The sequence below is a fragment of the Lepisosteus platostomus genome, chromosome 14 (genome assembly GCF_059453375.1).
Source record: "Lepisosteus platostomus isolate fLepPlt1 chromosome 14, fLepPlt1.hap1, whole genome shotgun sequence".
Taxonomy (NCBI): domain Eukaryota; kingdom Metazoa; phylum Chordata; class Actinopteri; order Semionotiformes; family Lepisosteidae; genus Lepisosteus; species Lepisosteus platostomus.
The window spans coordinates 3054920-3068734 of NC_142624.1; the positions used below are offsets into that span (position 1 = coordinate 3054920).

A 13815-nucleotide genomic window follows, 5' to 3' on the forward strand; every position below is an offset into this window, starting at 1 on the left:
GCGCGGCAATTAAGAAAAGCTCGTTTACGTTGGGACGTGACACTTCCCCCAGCGGTCTAAGCGATGTTGCTGATCTACAGTAGCTCTCTTTTTACCTGCCCTCCGGACTCATCCCACAGGACGCCCGACTCTTGCAGCCTGCCCGCTTGCTGGCGCCCGCTGCCCCCGAGCTGAGCTCAGATATTTGCCTGAACCCTTGATCGAGCTCATATGTTGCTGAAGTGGAACCTTTATCAACGCATCGACCCTTAAAGGTTGTGAATGCTAATGACGGGGGTAGAAGGGATGGTGACGTGCGAGGATGCCATCGGTTTTAATTTGGGTTTATTGGTAGATGTAAGAAGTCTTGAAAGGGAGAGGGGAGCATTCGACGTCTTCAGCCGACATGAGAGAGTAAGTGGATAATTGATCTGAGGTTTTCATCCAGCTGCTTCTTCATTGAAACCGGGTTATTGGCTAAAACAACATGGCGGGGCAGCTTGATGCACCCCCCCACCACGCTTTGTGTAAAGAAGTGATTTCCCTTCCTGGTTTTAAATGCACTTCCTCTCTGGTTTCTGACCCCTCTCTCCTCCCCCCACGTGCCCGGGAGCGCCTCCGTGAGCGAGCCTGCAGCCCAGTACGCGTGACTAAGAGAAAACGTTTTTTCGTCTTTGAAACGGCTACTATTGTAAGCTTAGGGTCTGCTAGTGTTGTTTTATGGAGTTAAGAAGTTTCAAATATTTTCAGTTCTACAGAAAGGAAGAGAGGCAGCGTGAACGTTCAGCTACAAACTGTAAAAAGAATATTCGTCTCCATCCAGTTCCCGTCCGTACAGGCGGGGTGTTGAACCACCGTCGCGCCAACCCGCGACGAACACTATTACTTAGACAACTGCGGCGACGCGAACATGCCTACTGCTGTCTTCGCTGTCTGCAGGGCTAAATACTGCTCGTCACGCTCTTGCAAAATTAGAGGACTTCGAGGTGCCGTTGATCAACGCTGCAGTATATCAAGACATTGGTTAATTTTTTTTAACCTCCCAAAATGTTGCATGCAGGCATTGTATTTTAGAAACAGGACTCGGGCGTCACTGGCACCGTTCTCGAAAATGGAGATAAAAGACGATGCTCCTCCCGCCCCTCATTTTCACACAACCCGACGACCCAATAAAAAGGACCTTACAACCCACCTTTCGCACGAAAGGCACGTCACACCCGTGAAGATTAACGCGATCTTTATTGAACGGAATGTCTGGCAAACCGGAAGCAGCGCAGGAAGCTGTGGGAGACGTCACCTTTGAGCCGCCAGGGCCCGCCTCTGTGCGCATGCTTGGAAGCCGCAGAACGGACTGCGTTCCCAAAGAGCTCATGTCCTGTTTTACTGGGAACAGTGTTCCTGGTCCGAGTCTCCTTCCAGACAGGGCTCTCGTCTTTCACTGGGCACTAGGGACCCCAGGATTGGTACGCTGTCGTCCAGGAGCACCAGGGTCAAAGTGCATACTGTCGGGGACACCAGTGGGTGCTGGGAAACAGCAGACAGTGGATTGTCTTGAACCTGGAATTATGACAGGATACACGGTTAAACATCCATTTCCCTGATTTCTGTCAAACGTTTGCACAGAACATAGCAGTCTTACGAACCTATTAAATTTGCAAAGTGACAGAGCGGAGTATCAGTGCAATTGTATTTTCAGTCGATGTCCATCACTTCAGTTACAGTATAGAGATATTGTTTGCATTTATCTTCAAATTCTGCTTTACAATCTATAATAAAAGAATGATGTATTTACAGCTTGCTGTGTATTCAACAAAGAAGGCTAATTTATTCCTCTCCTTTGGTTTTCAACGCAATCCTGAGCTGAATAAACCTCAGCTTGTCTTTCAGAGTATTGAAACCTCATAACTGACACCTTGACTCAGTCTGGTCCAATTTCAGGTGCTCGGTAGCTTGTACTGATCAGTTCACGGTGTGCTGGCTGGTTTTATTCATCACTTGTAAGTAATCCAACATCTGTAAAACGTCAAACAAAAGTGCTGATCCGATCCATTTGCAAGATCGAACCCAGACGTTGGCCACCACTACTCACTACCCCTTGAGGTCTGGAAGGTGATCAGGGTTGTTCAATTAATTAACCAGGTGGAATCATCCAGACGCAGTTGTTCCAGACCATTAAGGAACGTGGGATTATGAATTCCGCCGGGATTGTTGCTACCCTCCACTGTCCTGTGTATGTGGCTTACTGGTGGTCTGATCAGACCCTGCGTTCAGCACACATGCCTCAAGTTCTGTTCACGACAGGCCCGGGGAATCAGCCAATCGTAACCCTGTGAAACAGCCATGTAACTTCCTTTCAGCAAACGCGCTGCTCACAGTGTGGCGGACGGTCTGGATCTTTAACCTGGGCGCGGGCCTTAACAGACAGAGCATTTGGAGCAGCTGAAGGCTGGTCTCGGAGAGCAGGCATGGGGGCTGCAGCGTTGCGCGATGCTTGTCGGTGCATTACAGGAGCAGGTCAGAAACCATTCCTATCCAGACGAGCTTGAAATGTCCATCACATGAACTCTCTTACCAATCCTGCCAAGACTAGGTGGGCTTCAATTATCCTGGATATCTTAGAACTGTGCAGCAGTACTACCTACAGCATCTTGAAGCAATGCCCTGTTCTCCCAAAACCCTTTTGTAAACCAAGACTTTGTGCAAGAGGTCCTTATTCTCCCTCGGGGGCTGAAGTAATAGGCAGTGCTGATGAATTACGGGGGAACACAGCTATAAAAATGAGTGCCCGACCAGTTGTTGTAAAAATCAAAAACGTGAGGGGATAAGCAATGACAAATGATACAGGTGTGTTACTCTGACAGATGAAGCAACATGTGGACAGGTTTCCCTGCAGTGGAAATTGAAGTGGCATTGTTTGACCACTAGGTGATGCTCTGACACACACACACTGACCTGGAAGGGTCGGTGTCTTTTGAAAAGACTCCCTTCAGCTCCACGCTGTTCAGCTTGTTCTCAAAGATCCCATAGCTGAGAGTCACCTGCACACAAACACACTCAAGTTAACGAGACACACCATACTGCAAATGCACTTAGGCTACGATGCAGAGAAAGCACAGGTCCAGCATCGTAGCTGCACTATCATAGCAAAGGAGACATATGTGTTCGCACAGTTGGGCTAACTGGAACCATATAGTTCATCATAAAGTAGTCATTTGAAAAATATGTGCTCTGGTATAGCCAACACATTCAATGGCGCCCTGCTCTAATCAGCATGCAGTCAGTGGGTACAGGGTGTCAGACAGGATGCTGTCACCAACCTGCCAGGGTATCTGCTGTGGGGTGATGAGCAGGAGGTTCTCCAGGTGCGAGTGGAAGAGGGGGCTGTGGACCAGGGGGACCCCCAGCTTCCGCTCCACGATGAAGCCCACGGTGCAGTCGTCGGGCAGCCGGATCGCGGCCGAGGACTGCTCGAACCGGGGGCCGCTGTGCCACGGGAGACATGGGGGGTAAAGAAAAAACGGGGCGTTAGCATCGCGAGCATGCTTGTCCGGCCCACGGAGAGGAGAGTTGAGCTTGGGAACGTTGCTGGAAAAGATACGGCCACGAGAGGCCAGGTGATACAAGACCTCATCCCGGGCCGACCTGGGCAGAGCACGCGCACAGGCGAAAGCGTGGGAAACAGGGCTGGAGAGACTTCCCACGCAAGCTCCGAGATCTCACACAGACACTTGCAGGAGCTCTGCACTGGGGGGGGGGGGGGGACACACCCCGATTCCTACAAAACAGCGGGTCTTGGTCCACTCTCTCTGCTCCTCCTAGACCTCACTGCACAAATATAACTCTCATTCAAGATCGAAGGAGACCTAGAAAAACAGGATTCTGGCCTTGGAAGACTGGAGCGGGAGCCACATTTTCAGCCCGGCCCAAGAAATCCGGCACGGGCAGAGGAAATCGGGGTGAGGGAGCTAAGCCCCCCGCTCCCACACCTTCCCCTGATTCGACCCGGCCCCTTACCTCGCCCAGGGTGCCATCTTCTCCGCCAGTCTGCGGCTCAAGCAGAACCCAGCCCCGCCGGTCGCAAACCAGAAACGCACCTCTCTCTGCAACAGAGGAGAGAGGATGCAGGGGGTTTATTCCTTAGGATACCAGACGTTGACACCAGACTGGTGTCTCATGCAGGGCTGCTGGATTTCCAGTCCCCTCTGTGCTCATACAGTGAGCAGGACACCAAGTTCTAGTCCTACCAATCGTGTACATCAGCAAAAGCGTACCCCAAATCAAGCATGTTGCAATACTTATTTCAGAAAACAGACATTAAATAGCAAAACCTTTAGATAAAACTTAATCAAATGGATCTGATATTCACTGCCCTTCCCTGATTACATACACTGATTATCCCTGCTTATCACTGCTTTATTGAAAAAGGTACAGACTTCATGAAATAGAGCAGGCCTTCTTTGAGAGAATTCTACTCTAACAAATGGCTACAAAGTTATTTGCATGACCTTAACGTCTATTTACAGGGGAGCTAGGCACTTCTGCCAAGTCTGCAAAAACGCATACAAAGAAAACTGCTTGCATTCGTGCAGATTTAGCAGAGAAATGAATTATGCATATAACGGGCCCAGATGAAATAAGCTGCGATAATGACCAAGTCTCGAATGGTTCGTGCAGGGGGTGGTTTTTGTCAGGACCCCGTTACTGGCTCTTGAAGTCTGAATTGGTCGCAATGGAGTTTGTGAGGGAGGCTCGTTGTCATTGTCCATTTTTGTGTGGGTGGCAACTTGAATCTGCCAGGATGGTTACAGGCCTGCAGGGAGGAAAGGAGATGGAGAATGCGGACACCGAGACACACCGTCTTGTTGTCGTCCAGCTGCTCGAAGGCCCTGATCGGCCGGTCCAGGCTGGGCTTGCCGATGTAGACGTCGCTGTCGCGCGGGAAGGCCGACAGGACGGCCAGGAGCGCGGAGGGGTTGACGTAGTTGTCGTCTTCCACGTGACAGAACCACCTGCGCCCCAAAACACAGTGCGCCATTATAGCAATAACAATAATAATACAAATAATAAATTGCTTATACTTCTATAGTGCTTTTCTGGACACTCCACTCGAAGTGCTTTACAGGTAACGGGGAATCCCACTACCAACACCAATGTGCAGCCCCCACCTGGATGACGGCAGCCACAGCGCGCGCGCTATTGTGGGAGCCTTGCTCTTCATCGCCTTCTGAAGCTTCAGAAACCCTAGTCCTCAGCACCGATTTCCAAATCTGCTGATACTATCATCTTCACAAGGCCCTGCGTTTCTGGTGCTCATTACCTCCCGAGTGTAACACATTGCACAAAACTGTGCTGTCTTTACTAAGCACACCTGAGGGGCTTCCCAGACTTACAAAACCCTTATTAAAAGCCTTCATCACTGGTTTCAGCTGAAGGGCTGCAGCCCTCAGGGGAAGCCTTCTCTTCCTCATTACAGAGATCTGGAAAGTCCATAAATTGACTGCAGAGTTGCTGGAAATAAACCAGTATCTATAGCTCTATATTATATTAGAGACGCATCAGCAAGTCTCCGTAACTCCTGGCAAGTTTTAAAAGCAAGTATCACGCCAGTCTTCCGCAGCGCTGTCTGTAATGAAAGGAACTTATAGTGAAGTATACGGGCGACGCGTACAATATAGAAGCAGATCTCTCTTTGCCTACTTATTATGCGTGACACAACTCCAAAAACAATCATCACTGCTGCTCGGAAGCGATTGGGTTTTTAAAACGTGTGGCGCTGTGCTCTGGGTCTGGGGGGGAGGTTAGAGGTGGTGTCAGAGGGCGGGGATCGGGATTGCGTGCGATGTGGCGTGGAGATTCTTGGAACGGCAGATATCGGTCTTCCGAGCGGATGAGATGGCAGTGCTGGCTACCCATCCTGCGGCGGGCTGGAGAAACGGGACTTACTTTTTGTCGGAGGACATGAAGGCGTCGTACTCCGCCGTCATCTTGCAGGACAGGGCCTGGCGACTGTGTTCCGAGGAGCAGTTGGTGATCACCGCATTATAACCTTTAGACAGAAATCATCTGGTGTTAGAACCAGAGCCAAGCGCCTGTAACCCCTATGCACCATTACACCTTTACCCCCGACTGCTGACACATGAGTAAGACTACTGCCTTGTGTGTATTGTGGCATTGAAAACTCACAGGTCACAGAAGACTTTCCACAGTGCAGGAGGACCTTAAAGCACTGGCTGGGAGTTTGAGCGCGACCTGAATAGCACAGGCCAGGCCCCAAGTCTGAACACACTCGGGGGACTGTGTCTGGTTGGCCTACATTCGGTCTGTAAAAAACAGTATATTCTCATTTTTTTTCTCTTTTACTTTTTATTGTATCTTTTGTATTTTCTTTATCCTTAGGTTCATAAAAAAAAGTTAATAAACATAATGACTCTGCTTACAAACACTCCTAATCAGGTAGTATCCCAGCACCCACAAACAAGAAGAGGAGATGAACCCAAGCCCCTCAGTCTCACCTCTCAAGCTTTCGTCTTCACTCCCTTTGTCTGTGAAGATGTATGTCTGCAAAAACAAAATACGATATGTGATGGGGAGCATAGAGCCGCGGTTCATTTGTACTCAAACCAAAAAAACAATACACATGGCTAAAATCCTTCCGGGTTCCCTCCGGAATGTTCCACTGGAAAATAATCAAGGGATCACCCTTTTACTGCAATTTATAATAGCCAGAGAACCCAATTCATAATGGCATTGATACCAGTCCACGTGCAGCAGATCATGCAGAATGGTTCCCCAGACCCCAACACTGCTGTGTGGCATCCCAAGAAGCTGTCGGAGACGTCACTCCTGTGCCCTGAAAATGCTCAGGATTGATGCATTCAACGTGCGCCGTGTTCTCATCTCGGATTCCATCGGCTGGGAAGACCATGTCCCACCGCATGAAGACAAATCACCGATCTCGCGCAGAGTAATCCAAAGAAACCAGGCGAGACAATTTACTAACCGTCAGCCGTTCTACAGGACTACAAAACAGGTCAGAGGTTAAACAAATGAAAAGCGAGGGCTTTTGAGTGTGGTCACCACCCCTGCTTATCACCACAGCCAGAAGGTCGTCCCCTAACCTCTCCCCCAACTCAGGCCATTTCTGACTGGAATTTCCTTGAATTCAAGGAAAAAGGCTGCATGTTGTTACTACCACTAAACATCGTCCAGTATTCCAGAAGGATATGGATCAGTGCCACAAAAAAAAAAAAAAACACTGAACTTTCTGGGACCCTGCATCTGACCTCCATTATTAGAATGCATGAAAATTCAATTTTTCAGCACCTTCTTTCAGGCAGGCCTGCAGTAAGGCTTGTGTATGTGAAGGCCATTTTTCCACTCGGCTGATTGTACAAGGAATGCATGCAGACGTATATCGGAGGCTGTGATCTGGTCTAGTCGTTCAGAGATGCACGTTTGATTTTTACACATGTGTTGGAAGATACTTATGCAATTGGACTGGACAATAAAAGCACAATCAGAGAGAAGGGGGAGCTAGTCAAGGGAAAGTCATGGCCCAGACTCCAGCATCTTTTTGAGGTACAGAATGGAAACCTCCCAAGCCCCTTTCTCTAAAAAGGCTTTAAATCGTTTCAAAATCAGGTAGATCAATGGGGGAAAAAAAAATTCTACCAGGACGCACAGCAGGCTAATGCATGCCCGCAACGTGCTCAGGAGCACAGATGTGCGCCCACGCACACACACGCCCAGGCACGGCGTCACACGTAACAGCACCATGTGCCTGACACTGGCTGGTGGCAGCCGATTCTCCGACCAGCGGCTTTCCAATCGGGCATGGATGGAGGGATCGGGGTGGAACTCATCGGGATACACAAGCCATCCAGGGGGAGGAATGGGAGCAGGCAGAAAATAAAAGATCGGGGCTCTTTGGGAGCAGTGAAGGAAGGAGGATGCAGGCAGGAGGTCAGTTGGTTACCTGTGTAAACAGGAAACCCGGGGGGTATCAGGGCAGAGCCAGATGCGACGTCGTTAAATTCCCCTGTTTTTTCCGGCTGCTATTCCTAGCCTCCTTTGCGTTTTCCCGGATGTCCCGGGTTTTCTAGGTCTAGGAATACAGCCTTTACCGGCCAGCGCCGGCATGGCCCTCCTCAAACGATGAGGGTCGGATAAGCGAGATCACAGCCCTGTAAAAACAACACCGCGACTCGGTTAAACAAAACACGACCAGGCCTCATGAAAACAAACAGCGTTTCATTAGAAGTGGAAGACGAGGGGGGGGGGGGCACTTGCGATAAGGCAGGGTGCTGTGCGACTCACAGAGAGTCCTGGTGAATCAACACGGGAGCAGGGAACGGGCTCTTTGTTCTGGCCTGAGCTGCAGACTTCCCTTTCACAACGGTTTCCGTTCTCTAACAGGGGTCGGTCTGCGGTGACAACTTCCTCTTGGCACGGCTGCACTTCCTCCAGTCAACCCGAGAATCAAGGAGAACCTCCAACAATGTTGTCACAACTGACACTGCGCTGCTCATCAGTACGCCAGCTACAGTAATGGACTGGATGGACAGTGTAGACCTTTGCACCCTTAAGGATCCCCTGAACACTTTCCCCATTGAAGTGGGACCCTCTTCTGAACTGCAGCCCCCGCTGGGAGACACACAGTGATCATTCTGCACCAGCAGCCCCAGCTGGGAGACCCACAGTGATCATTCTGCACCAGCAGCCCCAGCTGGGAGACCCACAGTGATCATTCTGCACCAGCAGCCCCAGCTGGGAGACACACAGTGATCCTTCTGCACCAGCAGCCCCAGCCGGGAGACACACACACAGTGATCCTTCTGCACCAGCAGCCCCAGCTGGGAGACACACACAGTGATCCTTCTGCACCAGGAGCCCCAGCTGGGAGAGACACACACAGTGATCCTTCTGCACCAGGAGCCCCAGCTGGGAGAGACACACACAGTGATCCTTCTGCACCAGGAGCCCCAGCTGGGAGAGACACACACAGTGATCCTTCTGCACCAGGAGCCCCAGCTGGGAGACACACAGTCATCCTTCTGCACCAGCAGCCCCAGCTGGGAGACCCACAGCAGCCATTCCTCCTCTACTTAATTTGTAACATTAAGTGGAAGAATGTGCAGCAACAGTGTCGAATTGTACCAACTTTCATTGACAGTGATTGTCTGGTTCTTTTGTAACACTTGATCATGCACTGGTGATTTTATATTTTGCAGCAATAAGGAAACAATTCCTGTCACAGACCTCCAGTGGTAATCAGTAGTGATTTTATAGGCATGTGAGCTGCTGCTCAACACATACTGTCAAACTATATATCAGTGGATCTTTAAGAAAAATAGATCTTGTTGTAAAAAGAGTATGACTTTCAATACAGGCCCTCACCTGTTGAATTAATAGCTGATAGCTGGGTAAAGTTTCTTTTTACCATATTCTCTCCTTCATATTACACTGACTCACTACTTAGGGGGTATGTTTATTAGTTTCAGAAGATGATCCCATCTTACTCTTTCAGTGTGGGGACACGTTCACGTCATCTAATTGACAACCTCCTGCCAATTTTGTCCCCTGATTCATCGTATTCTCCATTCACACACACACACACACACACAAGCGATTCTCTAGGAGGGACGTTTGTGCTGCAGACAGCAGGGTGAAGTGCAATCACAGAGGAGGAAGTGGCCATTTTGTTTTGCAAGAAACACAAGCAGTCATAACAGGAAACAGCTCAGCTCAGCGTTCTGTTAGGTGCCCGCAACCGAGGGCGCAGACAAGGCATTGGGCCTACTGCTATAATTAAACAGACAAGCAAACTAGTCCTGTATGGGAGAGCCATTCAAGCACGGTTTACCGGCCGCAGGCTGTTGTACAAATCATAAAAGTGCCGTTTGAGGTCCAGAAAGACAGCTCTCCTCCAGAGGAATCACTGAGCATGAACGCCTGCAGTTCCGAATTCGGGAACCAGTCAGCGTAGCCACCTGGAATGAGGTATACACGGTGAAATGTGACACGGGGATAAGAAACCAGCGTAGACATATTCATATTTCAGCTTTCCTTCTGTTATGGCAGGCCGGGGGAGGAGGGTTAATACTGATTATAATAACACGCACCTGCACGTGCAAATTTACTAGGAAAAAGGCGACAAGTCTGAAATGGGCAGTGCGTGCTTTCAGCTCCTCTGTCAACACGGCGTGCTCAGTCCTGGAACTCCAGGGTGAGCGGTCCATTTCTGCAGGGCTGGACTCCCGCGAGCCTTGTTATGGCGTTTTCACTCGGAAGTGTGACAGACAAAGGGGGGAAGTCTATGTCTGACTGGGTCGAGTAAGGGGGTCAATCCAAGCACCGTGTCCTGTAGACCCACGGCCCTGAAGCTGAAGATCTGGACGGACGTACACAGGAGGAGGAGGAGGAGGAGGAGGAGGAGGGGAGGACAGACAGCTGCTGCTGCTGCTGCAGAAGTCACAGGGCTCTCGGACACTGGACCCACCCCAGTCCCTCACTAACGAGCAGTACAGCGAAAAACCAAACGCCCTGCCCAGAACCGTCCCGTTTCCTCATCACAAACCACTGTCCTGTGCGGCCGGCTCTTGAGCATTCCCGTGCTCAATTTTTAAAAGTTCCGATCTTGAAAAATGTTGTCATCTAAAGGCAAGTCCCCATCCTCCCCATTATCCTAGGAAGAAGCCTGTGCAGCCCCAGGACCGGTAGAAATATAGCAATAAAAGATGAAGACTGAGACGGAGATAAACCAGCTTCGTAATTCTGGGTAGCTTCATGTCATCTGAAAGCTAATTACTTTCTGTGCTTTACTCTAATAATCTGCACTGAATGAAGTTCTTCCTCTTCTATCCAGAGTTTTGCCAAAAACGATCTTATGTACATTGAATTGACTAAGCAACAACAAAATTCATGAAGATGCAATACAGTGCGTCTCAGATAAGAGGGCCCTACATGTATCGTGTACTGTACTGTGTTTTAATCTCAGAAAAAAAAATCCCCACTTTGAACTGGAAAAGCAAAAGCAAATTTCTGCAGGGACACTCAGCATGCATTTTGGAAGATTATAGCTGTGTGCCTGATTGTCTTCTCGAAAGGGAAAACGGAATGGGCTTCTACAGTCAATGTTTTCTGTACTTGGCCCAAGGATGTCATTATATAGCGCTACTTTCGGGAGGCAGTCCAGGTGAAAATATGTCCATTGTACTGTAGCAATAACCAACATCTCGGAATCTGAAGGAGATAAAGCTCGCTTTTGTTTCCGAGTTTCTATGTTGTTTCACGTTGGAAATCCCGTGATAATCCAGCACGGTCAAGTCCGAGTTTCCGAGCTGGTAATGATTTCTAGCAATGAAAAAAAAACAACAACACTTACGTGTTCCCTGGTCCTCGAGATCCAGGTTTCCAGGAGCAACGCCAGGCGCGTGCTGTGAAACTTCTCGGTGGTCTTCACGGCGATGAAGACGTCCTGCAGCCGCAAGGCGCCCGAGGGGGCCGGAGTCGGGGTGCGCCGCTGCCCGGCGCGCTCGGACAAGCGGCGCCTCCTGTCCTCGATCTGCCTCTCCAGGTCCGCCAGGCTCCGGTTCATCGCGGCGGCGGCGGCGGCGGTGTCCGGGCGCTGGGCGGAGCGGACCGAGTTCCCGGCCGGCGGCCGCGCCGGGTGGCTCTCGGGGCGGGTGAGCTCCGCCGGCGGGCGCTGTCTGGGGCCGGAGCCGCCGAGACCCCCAGCGGTGCCCGGCTTCAGTCGCTCCTCCGTGCGCAATTGCAGGTCCACAAGCACGACGAGGAAAAGCGTCAGAGACGTCCCCGAGAGAGCGAGTAACATCCTTTTGATCAACATGGTGAAAAACGTCGCCTGTAACCCTAATAGAATATATACCCAGGGACTGATAAAGCGAACGAGCGCGGTTTAAAGTCTCTCTTTCCGGCGAGTAAAGCCTGTCATTATCAGCGGTAGCATCTTGTTAAAACGCGCTCACACGCCGCACAAGTGACAGATGACTCCCTGTAAGTACTGTACTCGTGTTGAGCGTCTCTCCCCCCACCCCAGTCCAAAAATCATTTATATTCCGAACCAAGTTCTAAAGTATTCTTTTTGTCGTCTTTCCGCCCCTCTCCTGCTGTGTCCTGGGCTACAATTTAATTTTCATGTGCTGGTATTAAAAAAAAACACATTTCCGCAAGTCAGTGTAAGACAAAGGCGTGGGTCGTGTGCGTCAAAACTGAAACTGGCGAGCGCCCTGCTAGCGCAGTCTTTCCTGACAGAAACGGAGCATCATTCAAGAGCTGAATTAGCGCTCAGCAGAAACAGCAACAATCGCTAAACAAGTTTAAAGCTGGAAGTGACGGTGGCGGACGAAATGTTGTGTTTTTCCTCCCTGTCAAGTTTTACTCCGCGTTCCTCTCCTTTGCCACCTGCGGCGCCCGGAGCGGAAATAACGGAAACGATGGGGTGAAATGTTTCTATAATTTCGGTTTGAACGATTTTTCCCCCCAGCCCTGACAGTCTTCTCCAGATTTAGCCTGGCCGGGATGAATACTCCTCACGGTCTCGTCAGAATTTAAAGTTAGTGTCGTCTCTCTTCCATCACTACTAACAACCCCCCGCTCGCAGAAATCAGACCGACGCCCGCTGGTGTAACACGGGTTTTGAATAAATGACCAAGGTCGATATTTGCTTCCCGTCTGCTCAGTGTTATTGGGGCTGGTTCCTGTGCAGGAGCTTGTTCTGTCAGTTTCCTGGCGAGGAGCTGGGGCGAACGCACGGAGAAACACACACACACACGGCCTGTGTTTCTCACTTTCAATAGGGGTAATTTCTAGACGGATTTAGCCCAGCCGAGAGGCTACTGGGACAGGTGCAGTGGCCAGCGGACGTAGAGGCGACGCCAGGTGTTTGCGGGTCGCCCACTGTCGCAGTACAGGGCCCCGCTAGCCGGCTTCAGTGACGGAGTTCGAGCGGCTGTAACAAAAACCAAACGAACAAGAAACCCTCATGTCCTCTGCGTGTATTGCAGCGTTTTAAACCCCAGTGGCGGAGGAATATCCTGTTTCTGCTGGCCTGGAATTCGACGTTCTCGCTGGGATGCGTCCCTCAGAAGGCGCCAGGACCTCGGATTTCTGCAAAGCGAATCAATAAGACGAGGGCAGACGGTAAAGGGGTCTTAACTTCGGGAAGGGTGTCTGGAGTGCAGCACCAGCTCCAGATAGGATGATAAATGGCGCACGTTGTCTGTATGTAAGACGCCGGCAATGAAGAGCCCTCACGCTGTCTGGGACCGGACGCCCTCTCTCTCACACACACACCTGCTGGGTTTTCTTCAAGGCCAGCTCTCGGCTCTTCCTACACTGCACACTGAGATCCGTTTGAGCTGTTTTAATGGATTTCAGCACTAAAACGTGTTAGAGGTTGCCATTTAAATATCGCATTTCAGAAGTGAAACAAAATGCACAGCCTTCAGAGTAGAAGAAAAAAAAAACTTACAGCCCATATCCCAATCCAGCCATTTGCTTGTTCAATTCAGGCTTCGCTCGTGGAATGAAGCCAAGCTGGGATGAAGATCTGTAGGTGTGTGGGCACCCTGGACCAGTACTGGGAACCCCTGCTGCAGAGTCTCTCACAGCTCTCTCCAAACCAGAGGGGTCCCATGTGAGGAATGACCAATAATAGTGAGTTAATTAGTTCAATTAAGTCAGGCGTGACCAGCTGTGGTTCTTGAGAGCTACAAGCTGTTAGGATTTTCATTCCCAATGATCCCTAATCTGCAATTCTCTTCAGTGGGGGAATCGTTCTGAGAGAATAAGGAGCTGGTTAAAGAGCCTACTGGG

At 50.2% G+C, this 13815-nt stretch overlaps 1 protein-coding gene across 1 annotated transcript; it reads right to left on the minus strand.

Annotated features, from left to right (window-relative positions):
• Positions 1 to 1199: 1199 nt before the first annotated feature.
• Positions 1200 to 13601, minus strand: mfng (MFNG O-fucosylpeptide 3-beta-N-acetylglucosaminyltransferase). Its single transcript, XM_088606534.1, has 9 exons — positions 13472 to 13601; positions 11363 to 13107; positions 6492 to 6537; positions 5923 to 6025; positions 4835 to 4988; positions 3994 to 4079; positions 3297 to 3462; positions 2932 to 3017; positions 1200 to 1536 (listed from the first exon to the last, which is right to left on the minus strand). The coding sequence occupies exons 2-9, from the start codon at positions 11825 to 11827 to the stop codon at positions 1470 to 1472; spliced, it is 1173 nt and encodes a 390-aa protein (XP_088462660.1). The 5' UTR covers positions 11828 to 13107; positions 13472 to 13601; the 3' UTR covers positions 1200 to 1469.
• Positions 13602 to 13815: the final 214 nt, after the last annotated feature.